General features: G+C 45.6%; 2 protein-coding genes and 1 long non-coding RNA gene across 3 annotated transcripts; 1 reads left to right on the forward strand and 2 right to left on the reverse strand.

Annotated features, from left to right (window-relative positions):
- Positions 1 to 3,838: 3,838 nt before the first annotated feature.
- Positions 3,839 to 6,989, reverse strand: SLC39A2 (solute carrier family 39 member 2). Its single transcript, XM_074327980.2, has 4 exons — positions 5,793 to 6,989; positions 5,483 to 5,613; positions 5,193 to 5,243; positions 3,839 to 4,763 (listed from the first exon to the last, which is right to left on the reverse strand). Exons 1-4 carry the CDS (start codon positions 5,905 to 5,907, stop codon positions 4,131 to 4,133), a joined length of 930 nt encoding a protein of 309 aa, XP_074184081.1. The 5' UTR covers positions 5,908 to 6,989; the 3' UTR covers positions 3,839 to 4,130.
- A 141-nt stretch (positions 6,990 to 7,130) lies between these two features.
- METTL17 (methyltransferase like 17) lies at positions 7,131 to 12,884 on the reverse strand. Its single transcript, XM_074327979.2, has 14 exons — positions 12,717 to 12,884; positions 12,416 to 12,569; positions 12,193 to 12,327; positions 11,254 to 11,335; positions 10,915 to 10,996; positions 10,531 to 10,604; positions 9,979 to 10,073; positions 9,538 to 9,608; positions 9,240 to 9,347; positions 8,911 to 8,979; positions 8,200 to 8,250; positions 7,861 to 7,953; positions 7,454 to 7,638; positions 7,131 to 7,380 (listed from the first exon to the last, which is right to left on the reverse strand). Exons 1-14 carry the CDS (start codon positions 12,867 to 12,869, stop codon positions 7,275 to 7,277), a joined length of 1,458 nt encoding a protein of 485 aa, XP_074184080.2. The 5' UTR covers positions 12,870 to 12,884; the 3' UTR covers positions 7,131 to 7,274.
- Positions 12,885 to 17,143: 4,259 nt separating this feature from the next.
- LOC148758646 (uncharacterized) lies at positions 17,144 to 21,204 on the forward strand. Its single transcript, XR_016020830.1, has 2 exons — positions 17,144 to 18,514; positions 19,090 to 21,204. It is a non-coding gene; the product is annotated as an uncharacterized LOC148758646 (long non-coding RNA).
- The last annotated feature ends 2,902 nt before the right edge of the window (positions 21,205 to 24,106 follow it).

Genomic DNA, 24,106 nt, shown 5'->3' on the forward strand with positions numbered 1-24,106 from the left:
AGCCATTTAGTGGTGCAAAAATGGAAAACTGACTCTAAGTGGAAGAGCAATCGGAGGGCTCTGCTTCTGATGTCATTTTTTTTCCTATTTAAATATATAAAAAAATGTGTGAGGTGTAGAATGAGGGGTAAAGGGGCACAGAGGTTAAGGACACTTGAAAACTGTTCCACATAAATTCTCTTGTGACTATTCTAGTGAGCTTCTCCTCTTATGCTTTTTCCCATCCTACATATCTTCTCTCCTATTTTTAGTTTTCAACTGGCACAATTCTAATTGTTTTCAGTTACACCCTGTCTCTCAAGGCTAAATCAAGGTGTACTCCTGATTCTGGCTTCTAGTCACCACACCCCAGGTAACTCAGCTCTCCCTGTCCTGTGGTTCTCATGTCTGTGATTCATCCTTCCTTGTTTCTATCTCACAGAAAACTACACTCATCTTCTGCTCTCTTGTAGCCCTCTCTGGCTCTTTGCTGGGGAATCCTATCTTCTGAAAATGATCCAGATTGTTCCTTTTCCTGATACCGATTTCTCTCTATGGAGCCATTCTCTAGCTTTATTCCAGCTTTTGATATAATATGGTTCAAACTAAAGATGGTTCCTGTCCTGGTTGGTAAGGATCTTGGGAAAGAGAAAGGAAATGGTCATGGGGAGGAAAGAAAGCATTGGTGGCTGAAAGCAGAAGTGGCTAAAGGAGAATCTAAGGGCTCCTGGGTTGGGAGGAGGCAAAAAGGGTGACTCATCTGTGCTTGAAATCTCCTGACCTCTGCTCATTTACCTCAACTGCTGATAGCATCAGTGACCCAGAAACATATGAAGAGTCCCAGAGTCTAATGTACTTCTCCTCAAGTCTCTTCTCCATAGTCGTACATAGTCTCTGTACCAGAAATAGCTCTCTAACCTCCATATAATCGTATCCCTTCCTATTTGCTCTTTCAAAGTCTGACCTGTACTTACTGACGCGGATCTACCTGCAGTGCACCCACACATTTTTGTCCTTCAGCTTCTGTTTGGGTGTGGCCAACGAGAGACATGGCAGTAGATCCAAGAGTAGGAGAATGAAGGGATTCCTCTGGCTTCCTCCTTGTGGAGCCCCTGCAGGCGGGTTGTAGCCCACTACCAAATGGCACAGCTTTCAGTGCATGGCTCTGTCGAGTTTCCAGTAACTGCTCCTTCCCTTCAGCCCAGGTAATATCATTGCTCTTACCCAGTCGCAGGGTGTTAGCTGCTCCGTCCTAACCCTGCCCACACCTTCTGTATGCTCCCTTTGTTAAACTTGCTCAGTGATTCAACGTGCTCTCTGCCTTCTCTAAACACCCTAACAGCTGGGCTTCAAACCCATGGTCAGACAATTAAGTTCACAAACTCATCCTAGAAAAAGTGCTACATACCTCATTGCTGAATATCACTATGGTCACCTTCAAGTACTCCCCTTGAGAAGCTATCCACTGAAGCCAGCGCCTAGTCCACCCTTCAAAGTAATTTTGGAACTCTTTCTGAATGGCCATCAGAGCTGTTGCCGTATTACCCTTGATGTCCTGAATGTCATCAAAATGTCTGTTTCAATTATTTCCTGTATCTTCGGGTAAACAGAGATGTCATTGGGGACCAGATCAGGTTGAGTAGGGAGGGTGTTCCAATACAGTTATTTGTTTACTGGCTATAAACTCCCTCACTTGCCATGTGAGCTGGTGCATTGTTGTGATGCAAGAGCCATGAATTGTTGGTGAAAAGTTCAGGTTGTCTAACTTTTTTTTTTTTTTTTTTTTTTTTAACAGGACTTTATTGGGGAACAGTGTGTACTTCCAGAACTTTTTTTTTCCAAGTCAAGTTGTTGTCCTTTCAGTCTTAGTTGTGGAGGGCGCAGCTCAGCTCCAGGTCCAGTTGCCATTGCTAGTTGCAGGGGGAGCAGCCCACCATCCCTTGCGGGAATCGAACTGGCAACCTTGTGGTTGAGAGCCGGCGCTCCAACCAACTGAGCCATCCAGGAGCTCAGCGGCAGCTCAACTCAAGGTGCCACGTTCAATCTTAGTTGCAGGGGGCGCTGCCCACCATCCCTTGCGGGACTCGAGGAATCGAACTGGCAACCTTGTGGTTGAGAGCCCATGCTCCAACCAACTGAGCCATCCAGGAGGCAGCTCAGCTCAAGGTGCCATGTTTAATCTTAGTTGCAGGGGGTGGAGCCCACCATCCCTTGCGGGACTCAAGGAATTGAACCGGCAACCTTGTGGTTGAGAGCCCACTGGCCCATGTGGGAATCGAACCGGCAGCCTTCAGAGTTAGGAGCACGGAGCTCCAACTGCCGGAGCCACCGGGCCGGGCCCAGGTTGTCTAACTTTTTCACGTAGCACTTCCAAATAGTAAACTTGGTCAACTGTCCAGTTGGTACAAATTCATATTGAATAATCCCTCTGATATAAAAAACGGTTAGCAACATCGTCACAACAAGTTCGTGAACTTATTTGTCTGACTTCATATAAGATGGGATGTACAGGTAAGTTAAAGGCGGAGAAGGTAAAGGTCAGAAGAGAATCTGTATACTGAGCTTTCCTTAGTCACAGAAACATGGGTTTAAAGCCCAGCTAGCTATAAGCTCAAGTTACTTGTTTCCTGCCTGCGCTTCCCTGGGCTTACAATGGGGATGGTATCTACCTGACGGGCTTGGGGAGGTGAGATAATGCACGTGGAAGCGACAGTACAGTGCCTGACCCATAGCGATGCTGTGTGGAAACTATTATTATTATAACACAGGCCCTATTCTCAGTGTGCTGCGTGTGAGTGCGTTGAATACTGAAGGGAAGCAGGATAGGATGGTGCTTCAGGAAAATTATTTCCTGAGTCAGACATTTTTATTTAGTTTTGCCTTTAGCTTGGCTTTTCACTGATCCCTGGGTGTATAAGTTAGGCTTGTGAGAAGGTTTGCATATCTTAATTTGTGGGGAGGGGAATGGAATGAACAGACAGAAATGAAATGAGATGAGAATGAAACTCAGGAGACCTTGCCCATGTTAAAGGCACTTGGGCTTCTACACTGACAATATCCAAAGGGGCAAAGTGGTGAAGGTGCCTGAGCTCACAGGGCACACCTTCTCTTTCCCTGTTTCTCCACCAAGTCTGAGATATTCCTCCCTCTCATGGGTCAGGGGGTGTGCAGCAGTCGACCTGCTCCTCCTCAATTCCAGATAATCGGTTTCTGTATTGGTGCTGTTTTTAAGAGAAGCAACATTGCAGGGATTACTCAACTGAAAGACAAATGGTCCAGTGGGGTGGGGCCCGGGGCATAGTGGCAGGTAGGACAGGCAGAAGGCTCTACCACATGGCAGAGCCAAGTAATCACCCTCAGCATTCATCTGGCGCCTTTCTCCCGCTCCAAACACACTGCTTCTTAATCCCTCAGCACAAGGAAGCTGGAAGGAAACAGAGGCTCAAAGAGCTATCATGCCCTCGAGGCCACACAGGGCTCAGTGTGAAAAATAGGAACCAGATGGAAATAGGCTCCATCTCGTCTGATCTCCAGAGTCTGTTGGACATGTTGGGGACGGCTGACAACAGGTATTGGGAGTGGGGTGGGCGTGGTTAGTGTAGGGAACAATCTGGATCCTCATGGTTTCTGTTCTTAAACCTCTTCTCTAAATGCTGGGAACTCTGGCTCAATATTTCAACACCTGTGAGTAAGGTTGGAATTTCAGCAATGCTCCCATATCCGGGGGGCATGGCTGCAATCGACCAAGTGGCTAGGGGCTCTGAATCCAGAAGAAAAGACTGTCTAACACTCACCCTTCCCACTCCCCACTCTACCTGGCAGCTCTTCGGCAACCCGGAGAGATGAAGCACAGCATGGCTGAAGGGAAGGGTGAAATGGACATTTTATTACACAAGGTAGCAAAAATGGGACAAGAGTCAAATCTAGAGTGATGGTCTTTAAATCGGTTCTCCAATGTATAGGCACTCAAGCTAAAATAATCATCCTTTTCTCAGTCCTGGGTGAGCAATGGGATCTCATGTAGGAAAAGCTGGGGACCAGTTCACGGGGATGATGCCTAGTGAATTGCACTTAGTCTCGGGAGAGAAATGTCTGAGGGCCAAAGCCATTTGGGAGATCATTAGAGAGAGGTCCATCAGAAGTCAGGAATCTCAGGCCCACAATGCAATAAGGGCCATGAAGGCAAAACCAGCGGCCACACAGCCCCACTTGGCCAGAGGGGCCTCAGGGCCAACTAGCTCCCGGGGCAGAATTTCTAGGAAGGTGACATACAGGAAGGTACCAGCTGCCACACCCTCTAACACAGCCTGGGCTAAGCCTCGCCCCCCTTCAGAGTCTCCTGCAGCCACAGCCAGCCCTATGGCTACACCCAGGGGGGACATGAGAGCGAATGACAGAATGGAGAACACGGCCCATCGTGTTCCAGTGCCTGCCTGCACCAGCCGCAGACCTACACCAAACACCACGAGCCCCTTGTGAGCCAGGACAGCAACACAGAGCTGCACGGTAGCCACTACTGTCGTCTGCAGCCCCACAGCTAGACCTTCAAACACTGAGTGAAAGGAGAGTGAGAGCAGGAGGATGAGCGCGCGGAAGGGACTGCGTGAGGATGAGGGGAGCGATCCATGGCTGTGGAGTCCAAGGACGTGAGCCCCACCGCACTCCTCCTCCTGCACTTTTGATCCTCCAGGAGCTCCAGGACAGCACTGCAATGCCAGCGACTCCAAAAGGAAGACCAGGAAGAAGCCCAGGGAGATGATGAGCTCTCCGTAGGGATAGTTCGTCTGGGAACAGAGAAAGGGGCTGTGAGATGGGAAAGGATGGAAGAAGAGTGGATGGACGTGGGATGGCAGACTGAAGAGAACGTGAAACGTGGGACTAGAACATAAAAGCGTTGGGGAGCGAAGCCCAGAGGAGGTATGGGCATGCAGCAAGAGACCAGAGGACCCAGGGACACAGTATCAGTAGGGTTAGGAGTACGGAAAAACGATGTGAAGCATGGCAGAGGGTGCAAAGAATGAGAGCAAAGCAGGAGGTCTGTCTGGGGTGTCATACACCCAGAAGGATCTGGTCAACTCCTTTCCCCAGGGTCTGAGCTGAGGAGCACAGGGATTCCTGGAATTCCTCACATCCTTCCCTCAGAAGGGTCTGGGTATGACAGAAGTCTCCGGTTTTCCTCACCCTCCAGGTAGGGGCTGGTGGAAGATACTTACATCATCTGAACTAACATCATCAGAAAAATTTCCCTCACTCTCTGTCCTGTTCTAGGGAGAAAAAAACAGAAATTAGATCAGGCATGGAGCAGCTCAGCTTCCTGTCCTGTCCCGTCAGCTCCACTGATTTCCTTAAAGCCCAAGCTGAGCTGTTGTCATCATTCCACACGACACTGAAGCTGTCATCTTCCCTGTCATTCCACCCTTGTCCTTGGCTCCATCATTTTCCCCTTCTTCCCTTGCTTCTGTTCATCATTCTGGCCTCCCAAGCCCACGACTCAGCTGCTCACCTGCATCACGAACTTCTGGATCTCGGATTCAATTCCCTCTAGGGCTTCAGCGGTCATGTGCATGAACCCTGCTCCCAGGAAAACACCAGCAGAAATGCAGCCCAGGAGGCTGAGGACCCGGCGGTGACGACCTAATAAACAGGAATTATAATCCAGTTGGTGATGAGATGGACAAAGGCAACTAAAGAGCAACAGGCAGCACCCAACATCCCAAGCTTGGGGATGGCGAGAGAATCAGAGCAAGGAGTCAGGATAGCAGGATAGGGAAGTCAGACTTAGGTTATTGGGCAAGGATGAGAGAGGGCTATACCTGTGGCTCTCTCAATCTGGAACCATTTGAAGCAGATGGGAATGAGGCCACAGACCAGGGTGAGAGCCAACAGAGCAAACAGGCAGCCAATTTTTACTCCTAGTAATGGTTCCATCCTTGGGGTACAGGATAAGCAGAGGCCTCCGAATGACAAATGGAGTTACAAACTTTGGAGCAGGACTGGTGCCTTAGGTGGTCTGAGCTGCAGTGTCCACTCCCGAGATTCTGGAGGCTGTTGTGATCCTCTCTGTTCTGGGCTGCCTCTGCTTATGCAGCCTTGCATAGCTGACTGGGGCCCTGCCCAGCTTCCCGCCCTCTCCCTGCAGGGAGGCCCCTCCCCTGGCTCACGCCTCCTGAACTTGGAAACCAGAAAGTCCAGACTCCCTGTCAGGCACAGCCCTGTGCTGTGTCTTCTCTCCTTCAGTTCCATGACTAATCCAAGGGCTGTGGACTGTCTTAGTTCATGCCTGGGGCTGGTCTAATGTTGTCTATGGTAGCTACTTCCCAGCTGTTTTGCATTGGGGACAACCTGGTCCTGCATCACACAGGACATTTGATCTAAACCTTCCACTCCAACCCAAGTCTTAGATTGCTTTGCTGATACCTGAACTGTACCCTTTCAGAGGGGATTTGGGGCCACCTGGGGGTAAGTAGGAGGTGGGGCTGAGAGGTGTGCTGCCACCACTCTGTGAGAACTAGATGAAGGGACTCCTCTTTCCTGTCACCTTGGAAAAATAGCTCCAAGTATGGAAATGTCTAGTGGGGCGTTGAGGTTTCCAGTATTACAACATTGATATTGTTACAACTTCTGACTGTGCCTGTTTCCTGACATGTATTGTGTTAGGATCGAGAGTTTTAATACAAAGAAAGTTGCTCTAGCTCTGAAACAGCAAGGCTAGGGGAAAACTGAGAAATGAACCAAGTACACAGAAGGACCCTGCCTGGGGAAATGGGTGGAGATGAAGATGCCGTCCTGATGGGGATCACCTCTTGAGGGAGATGCATGAAGCAAACTCTGGGGGAGCTGATGAACCCTGAGAAAGATGACAGGGAAGGACGGAGGGAGAAAAAACTCGAGGCTCGGCAGCTGCTGGTCCCCTATTCAGGTGGCCTACCAGCCCTGAGACCTGCTGAGCCAGTTCTGAGTGCTGGTGCGGCTTTCCGCACTCCTGCAGTTACTTCCCTGGGACGTCCTGGTCTCTGGGAGAAGCTGTAGTATTCTTATTCTTACAGGAGCAGGTGAGCTTGAGATCTGGGTGGGAAGACAGGCACTGGAAATCTGAGGATTCACTTCATTGCAGGGCAGACCCCCATACCTTTTAAAAATCACAAGATCCATTTCCATTCTTAGAAAACTTTTAATTATTATTATTAAAACCTCAAACAAACAGATATGTAGGGTACCAGCACTCCCATCCTGGATACCAGGTAGCTCTAGCCTTGGCAGGCATGACAGAAGAAAACTCGGGGTACACATCCTTGTCAGCTCTCAGGGGGATCTATAGCAGCGGCCGGAGGAAGCTCAGACGGTGTGGTCACAGGTAAAAGATCTCCCCAGGAGCTGACGCGGGCACAGCGATACAAATCCCTATGGAAGAAAAGGTCATTGTAGGCTGCGGGTTCCTGCCACCTCCCACTAACTCGGGTCACAGTCTCTATACCTGCCGTGTCGACGGGCTGTGATCACAGCATGCTGCATATGCCCATCTGGACAGCATAGGTGACAATGCACATGGCGTGGCCGTTTAAGGATAGGCTGAGTGATCCGGGGCCAGCGATTAGCCTCCTCTGGAGACCCTCGGGCAAGGATCACCATCGAGAACTTTTCCTCCTTTGGCTGCTTGTTCTAAGATAAGGACAGAGAGACTGCTTGGAGGAAAAAGATACAGGGAAAAATTTTTTTTGACCCTCATTCCTGCAGCACTTTCATATTCTATGTCATGCACATTCAGGCCCTAAAATCTCCAGGCTATTCTCTGAATTTTCCAACTCCTCCCACCTCTGATTCTTTCTCATCCTTCGTTCCCAGTCTATTTTCTCCCTGCTGCAATGCTCCCACGATACATACCCAGCTGAAGGGGATGGGGTGGTAAGCCTGGGAAAAGCTACAGGCGAGGGGCTCAGAGGCTGTCAACTGGGGACACGGAAGTTCATGAGGACACTGTAAACACACATAAAAGACACGCAGTGAAACAAAAGAACCATACATCATGAAACTGAAAAACTAGGAGTTAAATGGTCCGGGAGGGATAAGAGAGAATAGGAAAGGGGGTAGGGAGAGCAGTGGAACCACTAAGAAACCCGATAGGGACACAAAGCAGTGGAGGGTGGCTTAGCTTTGCCCTCTCACTTGTCCTGCCACAGCTGAGTTCAGATCTTTGCGTGCTGGGAAAGGTGGAATACTCACTGGGGCAAAGACAAAACCTGGTCGAGGGTCCAGAGGTGACTTCTCCTTTCCCTGAAATAAAAAAAATTAAGCTGGGCCGGAGGAGTCTACTCTTATAAGTCAGTCTGCACACTCAGTCAGTTGAGGACTCCTTTAAATTCAATTCTGGTAATTATTAACTATGTTCTTTGAGTTAAGCTGGCTGCTTCTCTAATACTCCAAACAAAGAACTTTCTCTTTGCAGCAGGAGAAAGGCAGGAACTTGGCACATAGGATGGTGCTCTCCTTGTCAGCAACCGCCACTCTCAAACAAATCCCACTCCAGGACAACTAAATTTATGATCATACACTGGCTCCTATAGTCCTAAAGAAATAAGGTTCTTGGCTCAGCAATGTCCTAGATCAGGGAATGGCAAACTTTGTTTAAAGGCCCAGAGAATAGGCAAAATCTGTTTCTGTCCCAACTATTCATCTCTACTGTTTGTAGTGTGAAAGTACCCATACACAAGAGACACTCAAATAAGCCTGGCTCATACGAACACAGGTGACAGGCTGGATTTGATCCATAGGCCCTAGTTTGCCAACCATTACCCTATAGCATAATGACTTCATAGGCCTACTAACCTGAGTCACTCTTACCATTGTATGACAGAGTCTCTTCAGGTTTCAAAGGAGTACCAGTAATTGGTGACAGATAGGTACAGAGTGGGGGAAGAAGAGAAAGAACCTTACCTTAAGGACGAGGTCCCTGGCTTCCATGAGCAGGCAGTGCCCAGCTTTTGTTCCATTCTCCACCAGTATCTGTTCACAAAAGGGGAAACTGAGCAGAGGCCCTGAACTACATGAAAACATAAATGTAGCTTTGTAAGAACATTCACAGATGGAATAGTGGTCCTAAACGAAATGGTATTATATACAAGATGGGGATGGAGACTGTAAAAGAGGGACAAAGGATTCTGTGCAGGAGAAAAGAACGAATACAAGCTCCAATGGATAGAAGGAAAGGCATGGAAACCATGAAGCTGCTTTAAAACTTGAAGGCAAAAGGGATTTCAGCTCACCAGAAAATCACTTGTCTTGCGCCACAGGGTTTGAACGACCTCAGCGCGCTCAGCCTTGCTGGGCAGTTCACTCAGGGAAAAGGCTGAGACCACCACATTGAACTGTACCTGAAGACCAAGACAGGGACACGACAGACTCGACATCTCCCCTGCCAAGAGCACGACAGTCTAGCTCCCTAGATTTCTTCTGCTGCCTTTTCTCGTCTGACACTCACTGCTGGGTTGCAAAGCCGAGGCCACACTTTTCCATCTGCCAAATTCTGCATTTAGCTGGCATACTCTACACATTGCCACTTGCCTTGGGTGATACAGGTAGAAACTGTCTGAAAAAGACACTTGGAACATAAGGCTCTCCAGATTCTGAACCACCTGTGGAGGAAAGGAGAGGTGTGGCAACTATGAGTGTATAGGTGTAAACTGAGGTGATATCCTGATGAGAAACATGGCCCCGACAATAAAGGAAAATGCTAGGCGAGAGTGAGATGCAATGGGGTAAATAAACATTAAAAAGGACGGGAAGAATATTAGGTCACCTGTCCTGTTAATCTTACCCAACCCATCCATAGTCCAGCAAAGGCCTCCACCATCCTCTGCTTGACCATAATATTGGAAGGAGACCACACTCATCTTTAACTTTTGGCCCATTCCTTTACTCCTGAATATGACATTCTTTCTAATATTACTTCGCTTTCTTAACTCCTTCAACTTTGGAAAGTGCTTCCTTATATCTTGTCCTCACCTTTCAGTAGCTTTTCTGCCAGATCCAACATGGCAGCTGAACTGTCCACACACATATATTCACGTATGCTCTGGCCCCAAATACTATGAGCAGCCCTAAGATGGCAAAATATAAATCAGCAGTTCTCATGACAAAAAGTCATTCTTACAAAAAATCCCTCTACCACCAACCCCACCCCGGGGAAACAAAGTGTTATGTTAAAATAGTTGGAAAAACTAACAATGTTATTTTCTTATTTCATTTACAACTCCTTAAAGAAAGAAAAAGGCAGACTCAAAAACTACTTGTAGACAAAAATTTTGATGATATACAAAACTTATGCCCTAGACTAAATTCCTTTCCTTTTTTATCTTTCTAAACATGGTCCTTTTTCATCTGACATTTAAGTTTTGGCCTTAATCCATAAACCTTCTCATGCCTTGCCTACCCTGAGGGAAGAAACATTTTAGTTCCCAACTTTCCTATTCTTGATTCCCCAGTCTCTTGATGTTGGAGTGGTGTAAGCATGGCTCTCTAGAATTAGAATGTAAAAAGAGAGAGAAAGATACTCACCAGGTGACAGACCCAGTACCCGATCCAAAGTCCATCAAGGTTTGTGGCTGGAACTCTGGAATTTGAATCTGGATCTGAAGAAATATACAACACCCCACAGTAGGGTAAGCAGACACTTACTTAGGGCCGTGGTAAATATGATTAGGAGACCAGGACAGAGGAGATGTGAATGTCTTTTGAGATTAAATTTAAATACTTTATAGAATAGGAAGCTCCTAAAACAGTGATTCTAAAGCTTTCTTGGGTCACAAAATCCTTTCAGAGGATAAAGAGAGCCCCTTAAAAAAATGTACATGCAATGTCCCAAGAATCCTACCCCAGGAGACTACTTTATAAGAGAACTGATGGTAAAAGGCTTCAGGTTGGAAGCTGAGGGGTTTTCACCTCATGGAATGCCCTGGAGACTGCTGCAAAGCCACCATCCAGTCTTGCTGCCATATACACCAGGCTCAGTGCCTCATTGTAGCTGCCAGAAAAATCAGAGAGTCATGTCCACTGGGAAATAATCTCTATTACATGGCTGCTTCTAGATTTTTAGGAAATGAAATCTCTGGAAAGGGTTCTTCCATGTTATCACTTTCACACTACAACACAGGAAAAGTCCTGGGGAGCCTTACAAACCAGGCAGCTTTTTGAAACACAAAATTGTGTAATTGTACTTCTCCAATTCTCCTTGAAAAGTCAAACTTTTCTTTCCTCTGCAACCCTTCTAGCCCCGCTTACCTCAGTTCTTGCCAATGGTAGGTAGTTTTACGCAGCGCACGCAGCACTGCTCCACGAAGTTTCTCCTCTGTCTGAGATGAGTCTGGGGTGAGAACAAGCACTGGAAGTGAGGACCTAGGATGAATAGGGCTCAGATCCAATATTTGAATTTACTGCCTGCCCATTCCGCCCCAACTCCTACTGGGGAAAAGCCTCAAAGCTTAAGGAAGCCAGACCTGGTGAGAATAACGACCTCCACCACTACCACTAGAGTGTATCAGACAATAATTTGCCTCTAACAGCAGATTATTCAACTCAACTCACCCCATCCCACGGGTTTTGTTCTATACTAAAGGGAAGTGTGGTAAAGATTTAAAAAATAGGGTAAGGACAGTATTTTGTGCATTTCCTCACTTCCCCAAAACTTAAGATCATGCGTCTCTAATGTTCCTAAGGGAGGAAAGGGACTTTAAGTCTCATGTTATCTACTGAGTGCCTACCATAAGCCAGGTACTGTGGGTAATACAGGGACTACAAGATGAATAATAGGCCTGGTCTGTAATACGAAGGAGCTCACAATCATGAAAATAATAACTTGACAAATTATGCTTATTCTCCTGTCCCTCAAGAGGGGTTTGGCACTGGACAGGGAGCCATACAGGGGCTTTATTTCAGCTGAATAAAAACTTAGTCCTAATCTAGTGGATTTGTTAGGAAAAAAAACAAAGACCTAGATTTCAACAGGATACTAAAGCACTCATTGACCTTCACCAAAGCCGGGAGGGCAATCTTTGAAATAATCTATCTCCTCTTAGTAAGGCATCATTGTAATAACTACTCTGCCCAGAGAGTCAAATAAGAAATTGTAGTATCTATTTGAGAGACTAAAATTATTTCTGGCTCTTCATTTCCCATTGTTATTTCAATGTGACCTACTTTTTAGTTATTCTTAAACCCTACCTAGGTTTTCCAGGAATTTTTTCTCAAGATGTGTAGCCCGCCTTTGCAATTCCTCTGGCTCTAAGGGTACATGCCGGCTCCAGAGATAATTGGTCAGTGCTTGCACCTGCTTCTCCACATTGGGTATTGAATTCTCTATGGGCCAAAGATGAAAAGCGGCATCAGTTGCACGAAGGCCCAGTCTCCGCTTGCTCTCGAGCCTCCCTTTCCTACCGTTACTCACCGAGCAAGAGTAACTGCGCGGTGTCAGCCAGTGCTTGAGGTATCCGCACCCGCGGCAGCTGCCGGATGCCGGGGTGCCGGCGATGGGGCCTCTTCCCCAGAAAATCGGACTTGTTATCCACCTGGGATATGCCGGGCACAAGGGCAGCGAGAGCCTGCAAGCCGGGAAAGAAAAGCTGATTGCCGGGCAGGAAGAGAAGGTTGCGGGCGCTCGCTAAGGGAGGGGCTGCCGGGAGCGCTCCTCGGAGCAGACCTGTTTCAGAGATCCAGTCTCTCCCAAAGCAGTGACAGCGGGCACTCACCCGGGACTGGGGAGCTACACCAAAGCCACGACGCCATCTGCCTAATGTGAAAAGATACCTCGGGCCGCTCCTGGTCGCCATGGCGCCGGAGGCGAACCGGAAACGGAAATGTAGGTGTCTGTGACCCTCAGTCTCAGCCGCCCAGGCGGACATCCTCCCCGGAACGACGGCATGGGGCAGTATCAGCCAATGAGGAGAGCGAGTGCATGCTAGTGGCCAATAAACAATCGATATGTAAATCACCTTGAAGAGTAAGAGTGTGTGGATGGGACCTGGACATCGGTGCTAAAAGAACCCGCCGGAAGCGAGGTGGCTTCCAGGCTTCTTTGGGACTGGTCTCGGCATCCGAAAATTCAGGGGCGCGGGGTGGGAGGGGGTGGTGGCGGGATGGGAGGGGGTGGTGGCGGGCCCTGCCCTGGGTCTTTAGGAGCGCACTGTAGACTGGCAGGCTATTTTCTGGATGTGTTTGTTAACTGCCTGCGTTCCCTTGATTTTCTTTCTTTCTGGAGAACTCTGAAGTCGTGTGTTCTTTCCCCCATGTGAAAAGGGATAAAATGCAGTAACGGAAAGATGAAATAAAAGCCAGATTTAGGCGACGGAAAAGAACGGAAATTAATAGATTTAATGCTTTTTATATTTTAGTTTCTCTTCATATTAAACCGGTCTTCTTAGATAAATAGCTAACACACTTTCAAGTAATATCAGTCCCTTCATTTAGTCCCCTTATTTCTCTTAGTCCCCACGGTCTTCTGAGATAGATTGTTGTTAACTCCATTTTGCAGCTGAAGAAAGCTGAGTCTTCAAATGATTAAATACCACGCCCAAGATCACAAAGCTTATATGAAAACTAGACTTAAACCTAGGCAGTCTAAGTCAGCTTCACTTTTAAACATATGCCCGACCACATATTGTTGGTATTTTGAATGCAAGTTAGCAAATTAACAATATGCTAAATGTTATGAAGTGTTAAATTAACATGTAGCATTAGAATGAACTCACTTGATTCCTATAGCAAACACATTAGTCAGCTATGGTGTATCTTAATCTGGTGACTGGATGGGTAAACAAACCTATGGCCTTGGCTGTAACTGCAAGAGTCCAAGTATGTTAAGTATGGGATGAAATATGGGTAACTATATCACTTGCAGAGTTAAATGTCTGGTTTGCGTTTAGATTATTAAGCTTGATTCTAATAAAGGAAGCCTTTGCTGTATAATCCAAATGCTCTGGAAGGAGCCTGGAGGGTTGCTTAGGACAGCTGTTGTAAATTCCCCACTCACTGCTCTCCCTTTCAAGTTCACCACCTTCTTTCTCCCCCCACCCCGCCCCACTTTGATTCACACTGCCACACAGCCTCATCTCTGTGACACATTGCTTTTACTTTAAGTTACTTCCTCAAGTACAGTCATCCCACAGTATCTACCGGGAATTGATTCCAGGACTCCTATGTCACATTTTTTTTTTCTGAATTTTTTCTAATTTTGGTGCATATTGTTCTTTCATGTCTTGGATTATTTTCTTAGCTTATTTTGAAATCATGGCTTACAATTTTAATCTGTTTTGTGGACATGTCTGTGTTAGTGTAGGTTCTCAGCGAAGCAGACATTGAAGGTGGGATTAGATTGGTAAGAAATTTATTGGGAGAAATACCTGTGAGGGGATAAGGGAGAGGAAGCCAAAAGAGGCAGGAAGAGTCAGACTGTAATGAGGGAGGGAAAGCAAATGGATTGGTAGGAACAGTTCTAAAAAAGTTTCAGCCAGGCTTATGGAGAATCTTTGAGCCCAAGGTAGCCATCAGCGGAGTCTTGCATCTTGTAGAAATGGGCCTGACTTAGTAGTATCATTGCTGCAGTAAGTCTTTGTTTGAGAGTGGCCCATGGGAAGCATAGCAGATTCAGAGTGTGGCAGTTGGGGCCATTGGTCAATTATGATTCCCATGAGGTCTGAGTAGTGCATTTTCATAGCTTCTCTAGAGCCACACAGATCCACTTCTCCAGCTGTACTTCTTCAGATAGGTTCAAAGGACAGTTCCTTCAAGTTTTGCACAGGCTGTCACAGATTCAGCATGCCAAGAACTACAAGAAGAAAGGATATGTGTTTTATTTTGAGTAAAAACTCAAGGTTAAGTGTAAAACCCTTAGGCTCAGGATTTCAAAGTGTAGGCAATATGGAGAGAAAATATGACACACACACTTGATTAATGCAACATTTATTTCTGTTACTTAGCTGAGCAGGGAGCAAGTGAATGTGTGGAGTAGAGAAATAGGGACACACACACACCAACTTGACAGGAACGGTCAGTGTGTCTGTGCTAGGCTGCTGCTGATGCCCAGGGGCTGATGCCCATCAGTGACCTCCACCTGCAGGATTTTCTTCCCCATTTCTGCACAAAGAAGTTGGAGTGCCCTCAAAGATTTGGGGTCATGGTCTGCAGAAAACTTGATGCAGCTTTCCCAGTAGAAGTGTCAGGAGACTGGTGCTTGATGCTCCAGGTTCGGTGATGGTGTGGATGCTCAGGCTTTTATGCTAAAAGTCTTAGGGGGGATTGAGGATGACTGCAGCTAGGAGCCTGAGACTAGATCCTCATCAGTTCTTCCAGATTTCCTCCCCAAAACAAACAACATGTTTACATTACTCATTTTTCAGCTATAAACACAAATCTACTTTTAAAATGGTTTCCCAAAAACATGTTTAAAAACAAGAGTTAAATAAACATGTTTATGAGTTGTTTTTTTTAAGGAACAATATATTCATAATTTGACAAGGTGAGGTGAAAACACCATGTCAAAACGAACTTACTTCAGGATGAGACATCCTTTAAAAATACTTAAATCCCACAAATCACAGTATGTAGTCAATGTTAGCTGCCTGGCATCTCTCTGATTTGTCTCCATGTGCCTTAGAGCTATGAGCAGTTTCCTATTATGACTCAATCTTTTTTTTTTATGAATAATTTTTAAAAATTTTATTGAGGAATATTGGGGAACAGTGTGTTCCTCCAGGGCCCATCATCTCCAAGTCGTTGTCCTTCAATCTAGTCATGGAAGGTGCAGCTCAGCTCCAAGTTCAGTTGCTGTTTTCAATCTTTAGTTGCAGGGGCACTGGCGCAGCTGGCAACCTTGTTGTTGAGAGCTCGCGCTCTAACCAACTGAGCCATCCGGCCGCCCCTCCGGAATCTCAGCAGCAGCTTGTCTTCAATCTAATTGTGGAGGGCACAGCTCACTGACCCATGTGGGAATTGAACTGGCAACGCTGTTGTTCAGAGCTCGCGCTCTAACTGACTGAGCCATCCTGCCACCCCTCATGACTCAATCTTTGCATCAACTGAGGACTACAACCTGGGCTAGTCAGATTCCTTTGAGGAAACTGAGTTTCCATTCCTGGCTCCCTATCACCAACCTAAAGGAAACTTGGGTGATGGCATGTGAGTGGCTTACAGCAGAGCTTCACCAATAGGAGAAAAAGAAGGTGATTTGTAGTCCCTTCTGATGACACCTGCAACCACATCTCTGCACTGGAGGCCACCACTTACTGAGTCAACTGGGTTGTCATCTCTGAAATCTGGCAGAGAGTGAAAATGATGCCTATTTTTATAAAATAGGTCAAGGAAACTCCTGGAACAGTACATGCATTTTGTTTTATGCTCACCATGAGAAGAGTTTTAGAAGAATGACATTGTTGGTAGAAGAAGTCAAGCAAACATATCGTAAGTCTCATAAGTCTGGGGTTCTTGCTCCATCCTGTCCTTTCGGTTTTTCATCTGTAAAATCCCAGCAGCCATTTAGGCTGGCCCAGATACCCTTCAGTGGGTTGATAAATAAGGGTCTTTGGTTAGAAGAGCATGCATTTTTGTTTCACCAACAGTGACATATGTTGTTAACATTCTAAATTAAAACAAAGAACAAGAATTTTTTTAATTTTAATGGCCCACTGGAGGTAGACACAGGCTGCTCCTGGTTGGAGGCAACCAGCCTGGGAGCTTGGCCACCTTGGGCCCCGACCATCCTAGGAGGGCAGAGGGCATCAGAAACAAGGAACAAGAATTTAGTGACATCAAATCACCACTGTGGTAATCACATGCACTTGAAACAGCTCGTTAGGGAAGGCTGCCTCCATTTAGGACAAAATTTCAAACACAGTTATCAGCTGCCAGTCTGTTAAGGGAAAATAACTGAAATACTCGGCTATAAGAGAAAGGTTAAATAATAGGTGATGGCATATCTCTAAAATGGGAAACTGTGCTGCCACATATTACATACTGGAAAAAGTTTACGGGATTGGGAAAACATTCCCTTTATATTGTCAAGCAAAAAAAGCAGACCATAAGATGATGTCCATATCACATATTTTAGGTTTAAATATAACCAGAAAAAGTACTGGCGGGAAATTTGTAAATATGAGAGACTTTATCTTTGGTTACTGAAATTACAAATATATTTTTCTATTTGTGAGTTTTCTGGTTTTCTAAACTTTTTGTACTGAATATGTGTTACTTCTCTAATAAGAAAAAAATGAAAATGTGATGTAAAATATTGACTCTTTAAATTAGACATTCTGAGGTCCTTTCCAGATGCACAAGACCCCCTTCTTGGTACAGCAGGGACTGCACACTTGCTTAGAATTTTAGATTCCTTCTCTGGGTAGGTGATACTGATAGAGGAATGTTTGGAACCCTAGGGTTTGCTCAGAGAATTCTTGACTGATTTTTATGGGGTCAATCCGCTTCTTTTCTCCAGGCACCCCTCAAGAAAAATGCTTCACCCTCTACATAATGGAAACTTTTTCTTTGTTGTCTTTCAGAAGGCAGATTGATAACACTTGCCACCCAGGAAAGCTCTACTTTTGTACAAGAATATTTTTCTCTAAGAGGAATCATCATTGACCTCTCCCTTGGTCTCCTGCCATCCTTTCTTATAAAGACAAAGCTTGGTGTCAGGAATAACATATGAGCTTAGTATAAGGACAGATAGAGTATCAGTAAAAGCCCTGATGTTTTTAAGCTGTGACAAGCCATGAGGAAAAGGCAAAGAACTCCAATCAGCAGCGGCCTTGACTGTCAATAGCTGCGCCTTATGGAAGGGAAGGTGGGTCTTAGCACATCCACCTGCACAGATAATACTGTTAGCAGGGGAATCTTCAGAAGAGGGAGACAACCTCATTTTTGTGCACATACGTAAGTGCGTGAGTACGTACCTGTCATGGAGGTGGTGTGTGAAGTGGGTGGTGACTATATGTGTCTCTCCTGTAGACGTCCCTACATAAGAAACCCAGAGTTAGGTGGAGGGAGAGATGCTCTTTACTGGCAGCAAGGGTGGGGTTTGCTGCCCTTGTCGGGACCTCTACTTTGTTGGTCCTAGACAATCCAGGAGAGCCCATGGGGATGCAGTGCCCCCCTGTGGTAGCCATGGTTCTTCCTAACTTTCCCCAGTTCCCAGTTCCCTTTCTAAATCTCTCACGTTCTTTGTGCTTCTATACAGTAGCTACATAGGGAGGGCCTGATTCTGTGGCCTGTGGCTCCTGCCCACTCTCAAGGTCAGAGCTCAGAGGCTCAGAGGAGAGGTGGGGAGACTTCACAGAAGCTGAACCACAAATCCCACTTTTTGTCTCTGCTTCAGGCTTAGGCCTCCTGGTTCTCTCTTCTCATTCTCAAGGAATGTGCTCCCCCGACTGTAGGGACAGAAGCCCAAGAGACCTAAGAGAGGATTCAATGGGAAGGAGAATAAGAAGGAAGAATATAGTGACGCGAGCCTTGTGGTGTCAGCGTGAAAATTATGCTGCTCATGAAGAGATTTTCAAGGGTAATTCTCTGGTGGCACACAAACAGTGGAACTGTAGCAGGAGGGATGGATAAGTACAAAGTAAAAGCAGAATGCATTGTATATTTGACATTCAATGAATTTAAAGATAGTAACTCAGAACAAAATTGAAATAAACAGGAAATAATCGAAACTGGAGTCTAAGCATCCTCACAGACTGGGGCCTGGGGCACCCCTGTGTGCTCCCCTTTTGCTTCAGCTTTGTGAGTGGCCATGGGCTCCTCCCATAAGTCACTGGGGGAGTGTGAGGGTGCCTGGTAGGTTGGCACACCCACAGGTACCAACCCACTCCAATTCTGGCCACTTCCTTGTAATTTGTCAACCAGAGCCAGGAGCCAGGGACTGAGTCCTACGGTGATGGAGGCAAGACCCTGGAAAAGTGTCCTTCAGGGGAAGGGTGAAGTGGAACGAATTATCTCAGAAGAGTTCATTGGGAGCTCCTCGAGTTTTGTTCCTGGTCGTATCTTGTTCTCTGACTGACTGCCCACCCTGCTCCGGGATAGTTGCTAATCTCTGGTTTCTCTCTGATGCTGTTCCCCATCTTCCTGTCTTCACAGATTGTCATCTTACAACTGCAGTACCCAAATCCAACCCTCGGGAGCAGAGGAAAGATGGGGAGCTCCAAAGGATTGCTTCAGAGAGCCATTTAGTGGTGCAAAAATGGAAAACTGACTCTAAGTGGAAGAGCAATCGGAGGGCTCTGCTTCTGATGTCATTTTTTTTCCTATTTAAATATATTAAAAAATGTGTGAGGTGTAGAATGAGGGGTAAAGGGGCACAGAGGTTAAGGACACTTGAAAACTGTTCCACATAAATTCTCTTGTGACTATTCTAGTGAGCTTCTCCTCTTATGCTTTTTCCCATCCTACATATCTTCTCTCCTATTTTTAGTTTTCAACTCGCACAATTCTAATTGTTTTCAGTTACACCTGTCTCTCAAGGCTAAATCAAGGTGTACTCCTGATTCTGGCTTCTAGTCACCACACCCCAGGTAACTCAGCTCTCCCTGTCCTGTGGTTCTCATGTCTGTGATTCATCCTTCCTTGTTTCAATCTCACAGAAAACTACACTCATCTTCTGCTCTCTTATAGCCCTCTCTGGCTCTTTGCTGGGGAATCCTATCTTCTGAAAATGATCCAGATTGTTCCTTTTCCTGATACCGATTTCTCTCTATGGAGCCATTCTCTAGCTTTATTCCAGCTTTCGATATAATATGGTCCGAACTAAAAATGGTTCCTGTCCTGGTTGGTAAGGATCTTGGGAAAGAGAAAGGAAATGGTCATGGGGAGGAAAGAAAGCATTGGTGGCTGAAAGCAGAAGTGGCTAAAGGAGAATCTAAGGGCTCCTGGGTGGGAGGAGGCAAAAAGGGTGACTCATCTGTGCTTGAAATCTCCTGACAAGTGTTCATTTACCTCAACTGCTGATAGCATTAGTGACCCAGAAATATATGAAGAGTCCCAGAGTCTAATGTACTTCTCCATAGTCGTACATATCCTCTGTACCAGAAACAGCTCTCTAACCTCCATATAATTGTGTCCCTTCCAATTTGCCCTTCCAAAATCCTGGCAAGATCACTGAAGTGAAAGTAGCAGAGAATTGATGGCATGCTGGATGTTTTCTGTTTTAAGGAAGGAAGGAAGGCAGACAGATTAGCCCTAAAGGCTTAAAATTTATTTTTTTGCATTCATTTCAGCAAAATCACTGTGTTGTTACAGTCTGTATTTTCACATAGTTCATGGTCTTCTGAAGTAATGAATGTCAAATTAGCCCATCTTTCTTTTTTTTTTTTTAAATCCAATTCTTTTTTTTTTTTTAAGATTTTTTATTTTATTTATTTATTTATTTTTATTGGGGAAGGGGAACAGGACTTTATTGAGGAACACTGTTCTTCCAGGCCTTTTTTTCCCAAGTCAAGTTGTTGTCCTTTCAATCTCAGTTGTGGAGGGTGCTGTTCAGCTTCAAGTTGTTGTTCTTTCAGTCTTAGTTGTGGAGGGCACAGCTCAGCTCCAGGTCCAGTTGCCATTTCTAGTTGCAGGGGGCACAGCCCACCATCCCTTGCGGGAGTCGAACCGGCAACCTTGTGGTTGAGAGGATGCACTCCAACCAACTGAGCCATCTGGGAGCACAGTGGCAGCTCAGCTCAAGGTGCTGTGTTCAATTTTAGTTGCAGGGGGTGCAGCCCACCATCCCTTGCGGGAGTCGAGGAATTGACCGGCAGCCTTTGGAGTTAGGAGCATGGAGCTCTAACCGCCTGAGCCACCGGGCCGCCCTAGTCCATCTTTCTTGAATCATTGTAGTTATTAGATAGATTTTCTAAAAAATTAATTTCAATTTGTAGATATTTTGCTCTGTTAAGGCCATAGCAACTGGCATCGTCCATACAATTCTCAAACAAATATTTAGACTTGGAAATTAATTGTGAGAGTTATAATACCATGTTCTAACATTGTAATCAGGTTGCATATGTTAAATTAATACGATCACAAAATATTATTGATTATTCTAATTTTATTATATAAAATGTTATAAATTAGGTCGTGATTTTTACCACTTCTTAAAGCAACATTGAGATACATAGAGTATTGTAAAGAATTAGTATCAAATTTCACACATGTTGTCCAAACTTACATATATACAAAATTAAGAGTAAATAAATTGTTGACTATTCAAAATGTGCCTCAGCTGTCACGAACCACTTTGGGAATATTGTGTTAATTTGTGAGTGTTCAGAACAGCATTGGAACATGAAGGGAAAGAAGAAAATAGATGCTTTACACCATGATACATCATAATATAAAAATGCACTGCAGTCATGCTATCTGAGAGGAAGTCTTTGACAAGTCTTTTTTTTTTTTTTTTTTTTAAATCTCTGTGCTTCTGCTGCCCAGATCCTTCCAATACATGGAGGTAGTGTCTGTCTCCTATCCCGGCAGAGCCACAGTCTTGTCACTCAAATGTTGTCACCTTTTAAGGATCTGGGCAAGAGAGATGGAGACATGTTTCCCTTGGATTAGAGCCATGTCAGTCATGAAAGCACACTAATACGGGTTGGATCCCAAGTGACGGGGCACCTGTGTATACATTTATTATTTTATATGTTTGTGTTAGTTGTGGGGCTTTCTTAAATGTGAGGCCCAGGGGAGGGTCTCTCTTTCCGGAGTCTGAGGGCAATTCTGGCTGTATCTTCAGCACTTAGGCAAAGTCAGGTCGTCATAATAGGTTCCCAAGAGGTATCGGATCAAATATATTTTGCATGAATAGAATGAGTGCTTGAAAGAGATGTTTTTCTGGCTCTCTGGATGCCATATAGTTGGTGAATTTTAAGAAGAGGTTCTTTAGAGTACAGATGGGGAGAGGGGGAAGATTTCAGGGCAGGAGAAGTTTAGAATTGTTACTCATGAAGAGACCAATATTTAGAAATGTTCTCCAAACAAAATACAGATAAAATCTTAAGTTGCCTTTGGGACATAAGAAGGATGTTTCTATTTGAGCCATGAAGGCAAGGCCCAGAGTTCAGATTAATAGCTCTGGCCTAAAATGGGGCTTGGCAGTACATGTGAGCTTTGAAATGAACTGGAGCAGGCTTCAAAGCCTGGCTAAGAGGTTCTCAGTGTGGACACGTCCTTGAGCTCTGCTTTGTCAATACCACTGGCCTCCTATTCCTGCTTTCCCTCTTCATCTAGAATTTGAAGGGGAGAAATTCTAGAGAACAGACTTGGCAAATTTCAAGAGATAGGAGCAAAGGATCATTTCTACAGACTTGTACTTTTCCAGAAATTTTAGGTATCTGCTGAAAACTGTTGAGATATTTCTTATCTGTAGCTCCTATCAAGAAAATAGCATCTGTAATATGGAGCATCTTAACTGCCTTAGGCCTCGTAGCCAACTTAGATTGTAAACTACCTTCTGGATCTACAGAACTTAGGGAAAACATCCTCCCTTCAACCACTGGCTTAGGGGGAGAAAGAAATTTGGATGCAACCCTTGGCAAGCTGTCAGAAAATGATTACTGGGATATAAAGAGACAATTCACAATAGTAGAATTTTATTAGAGACATGAACTTTAGGGAAACTATTGAACCTCACTAGTAAAGAAATACATGTTAAAATGGAGTCAGGTACAGGACAGGCAGTTCCTGTGTGATCCCTCCCATTTTCTGTGGCATCTTCATCTGGCAAGGGGCCCCTGGTGCCTTGGCAGAGGGGAGAGTTAGGTCATAATATAGGAGAAAATGATGGTGACATAACCTAATTATCTCCAGAGAGGCATGGACTTGTTCCTGCTCATCAGCATTGCCAGGAGGGAGGTGGGAGGACCTCTTAGAAGAGCCAGAGAAGGTCAGCAGACATGACTGACAGCTTAGGAATTACAATCTAAAGGAAAAGTTAAAAGAAAGGCCTTGGGGAAGGAAAAGTTTTGCAACACTAAGAAGAGTCAACATATAGTTGGTTTTTATATTCCATCTCTTCCCAAAACAGAACAAGCTGAATGGGGTCCCAGTTGCAGTGACCCCATTAGTCCCAAAGGCATTCAGGTAAGCATTGCATGTGAGAAAGCATGCTCGAGTGGTGAACTGTGTAGACACTAGAGAAGGGATCTGGGAGACTCCAGAGAGCTCTACAATTAGGAGAAGGCCTGCCATCACCCTGCCATGTTTTGAAGGGCTAGATGGGTGAGATGCCTGGTTTAGGGACTTTCCTTTCACCAGAGAGGCCCCATTTCATTCCGTAAGATTTACTTAGCATGTGCTATGGACCATGCATCATATGTAAATATGTATTTTTTGACTTCAGTTTTCCAGATGAGGGATAATGGGCTCATGGCAGATAAAAATGGGGTCAGACTCACAGGGGGAAGCCCTGAACCCAGGAGGAAGGAGGACTTTATAGGCAGGGCTGAGTGGTCAGGCTGAAAGAACCAACCAACAGAAAAACAAAGACTGTGGCCTGCCCCAGGGGTGACCCAGGCTGCATGAGGCTAATGAGGCATTTGGAGAGCTGTTCCAGAGAGTGGACTGTGGCAAAAAATCTTGAAACCAAAGCTCTGGCTCTGGTGGTAGAAGAGTACTGGGGGTCAGGGTTATTCTTCACGGAAGTTGGGAGGGCATGAGAAATGGGGGTGCCCATATAGGCAGCACCAATTCTTTTCCTCAGATCTCAGTTCCTGCTCTTCTGCCCCATCCCCTACCCAAGGGCCCCTCAGGCCCTCTTCCCTTTCTTCTAGCCAAATTTCAGCAACCCTTTCCTCACTGGGAAAACTATGAATAGTATTTCCCCCAGGTTCTTTCATTTCCTGGTTTCAATTTAGAGAGCCTGAGGGCTACTTAGGGAGAGCAGTCAGGGTGGAGGCTGGTGTAGGATTTATGCTTTCTACTTAGACTCTGTTCCTCCGTAGTCACTGCTCTTCAGATAGAGGGGAACAATAGGACACTTTCCCTATATGACCCATAGCAAGAGCACAAAGAATAGAGGTAATTATTTAGGGATGCTAGGAGCTGGGGCTGCCTTCCATTTGCTTCTCTTCACCCTCCAGGCCATGCAGGAGTCTGATTTCCCCAAGGACCACTGGGCTCC

This window comes from Rhinolophus sinicus, chromosome 3, assembly GCF_057876585.1.
Source record: "Rhinolophus sinicus isolate RSI-liver-muscle chromosome 3, RSI-T2T, whole genome shotgun sequence".
In the NCBI taxonomy this organism is placed as follows: Eukaryota; Metazoa; Chordata; class Mammalia; order Chiroptera; family Rhinolophidae; genus Rhinolophus; species Rhinolophus sinicus.

Bases quoted from the DNA above. Each gene is read 5' to 3' on its own strand.
- SLC39A2 (XM_074327980.2), bottom strand. From the start codon at position 5,907: ATGGAACCATTACTAGGAGTAAAAATTGGCTGCCTGTTTGCTCTGTTG. The intron at 5,244-5,482 runs GTGAGCAGCTGA...TTTTCTCCCTAG, and splicing joins TCCAGAAGTTCGTGATGCAG to AACAGGACAGAGAGTGAGGG. The intron at 4,764-5,192 runs GTAAGTATCTTC...CTCTGTTCCCAG, and splicing joins ATGATGTTAGTTCAGATGAT to ACGAACTATCCCTACGGAGA.
- METTL17 (XM_074327979.2), bottom strand. From the start codon at position 12,869: ATGTCCGCCTGGGCGGCTGAGACTGAGGGTCACAGACACCTACATTTC. The intron at 10,605-10,914 runs GTGAAAACCCCT...ATATTTCTTCAG, and splicing joins TCTCCAGGGCATTCCATGAG to ATCCAGATTCAAATTCCAGA. The intron at 7,954-8,199 runs GTGAGTATTCCA...GTGTGTTTACAG, and splicing joins CAGGTTTTGTCTTTGCCCCA to TGTCCTCATGAACTTCCGTG.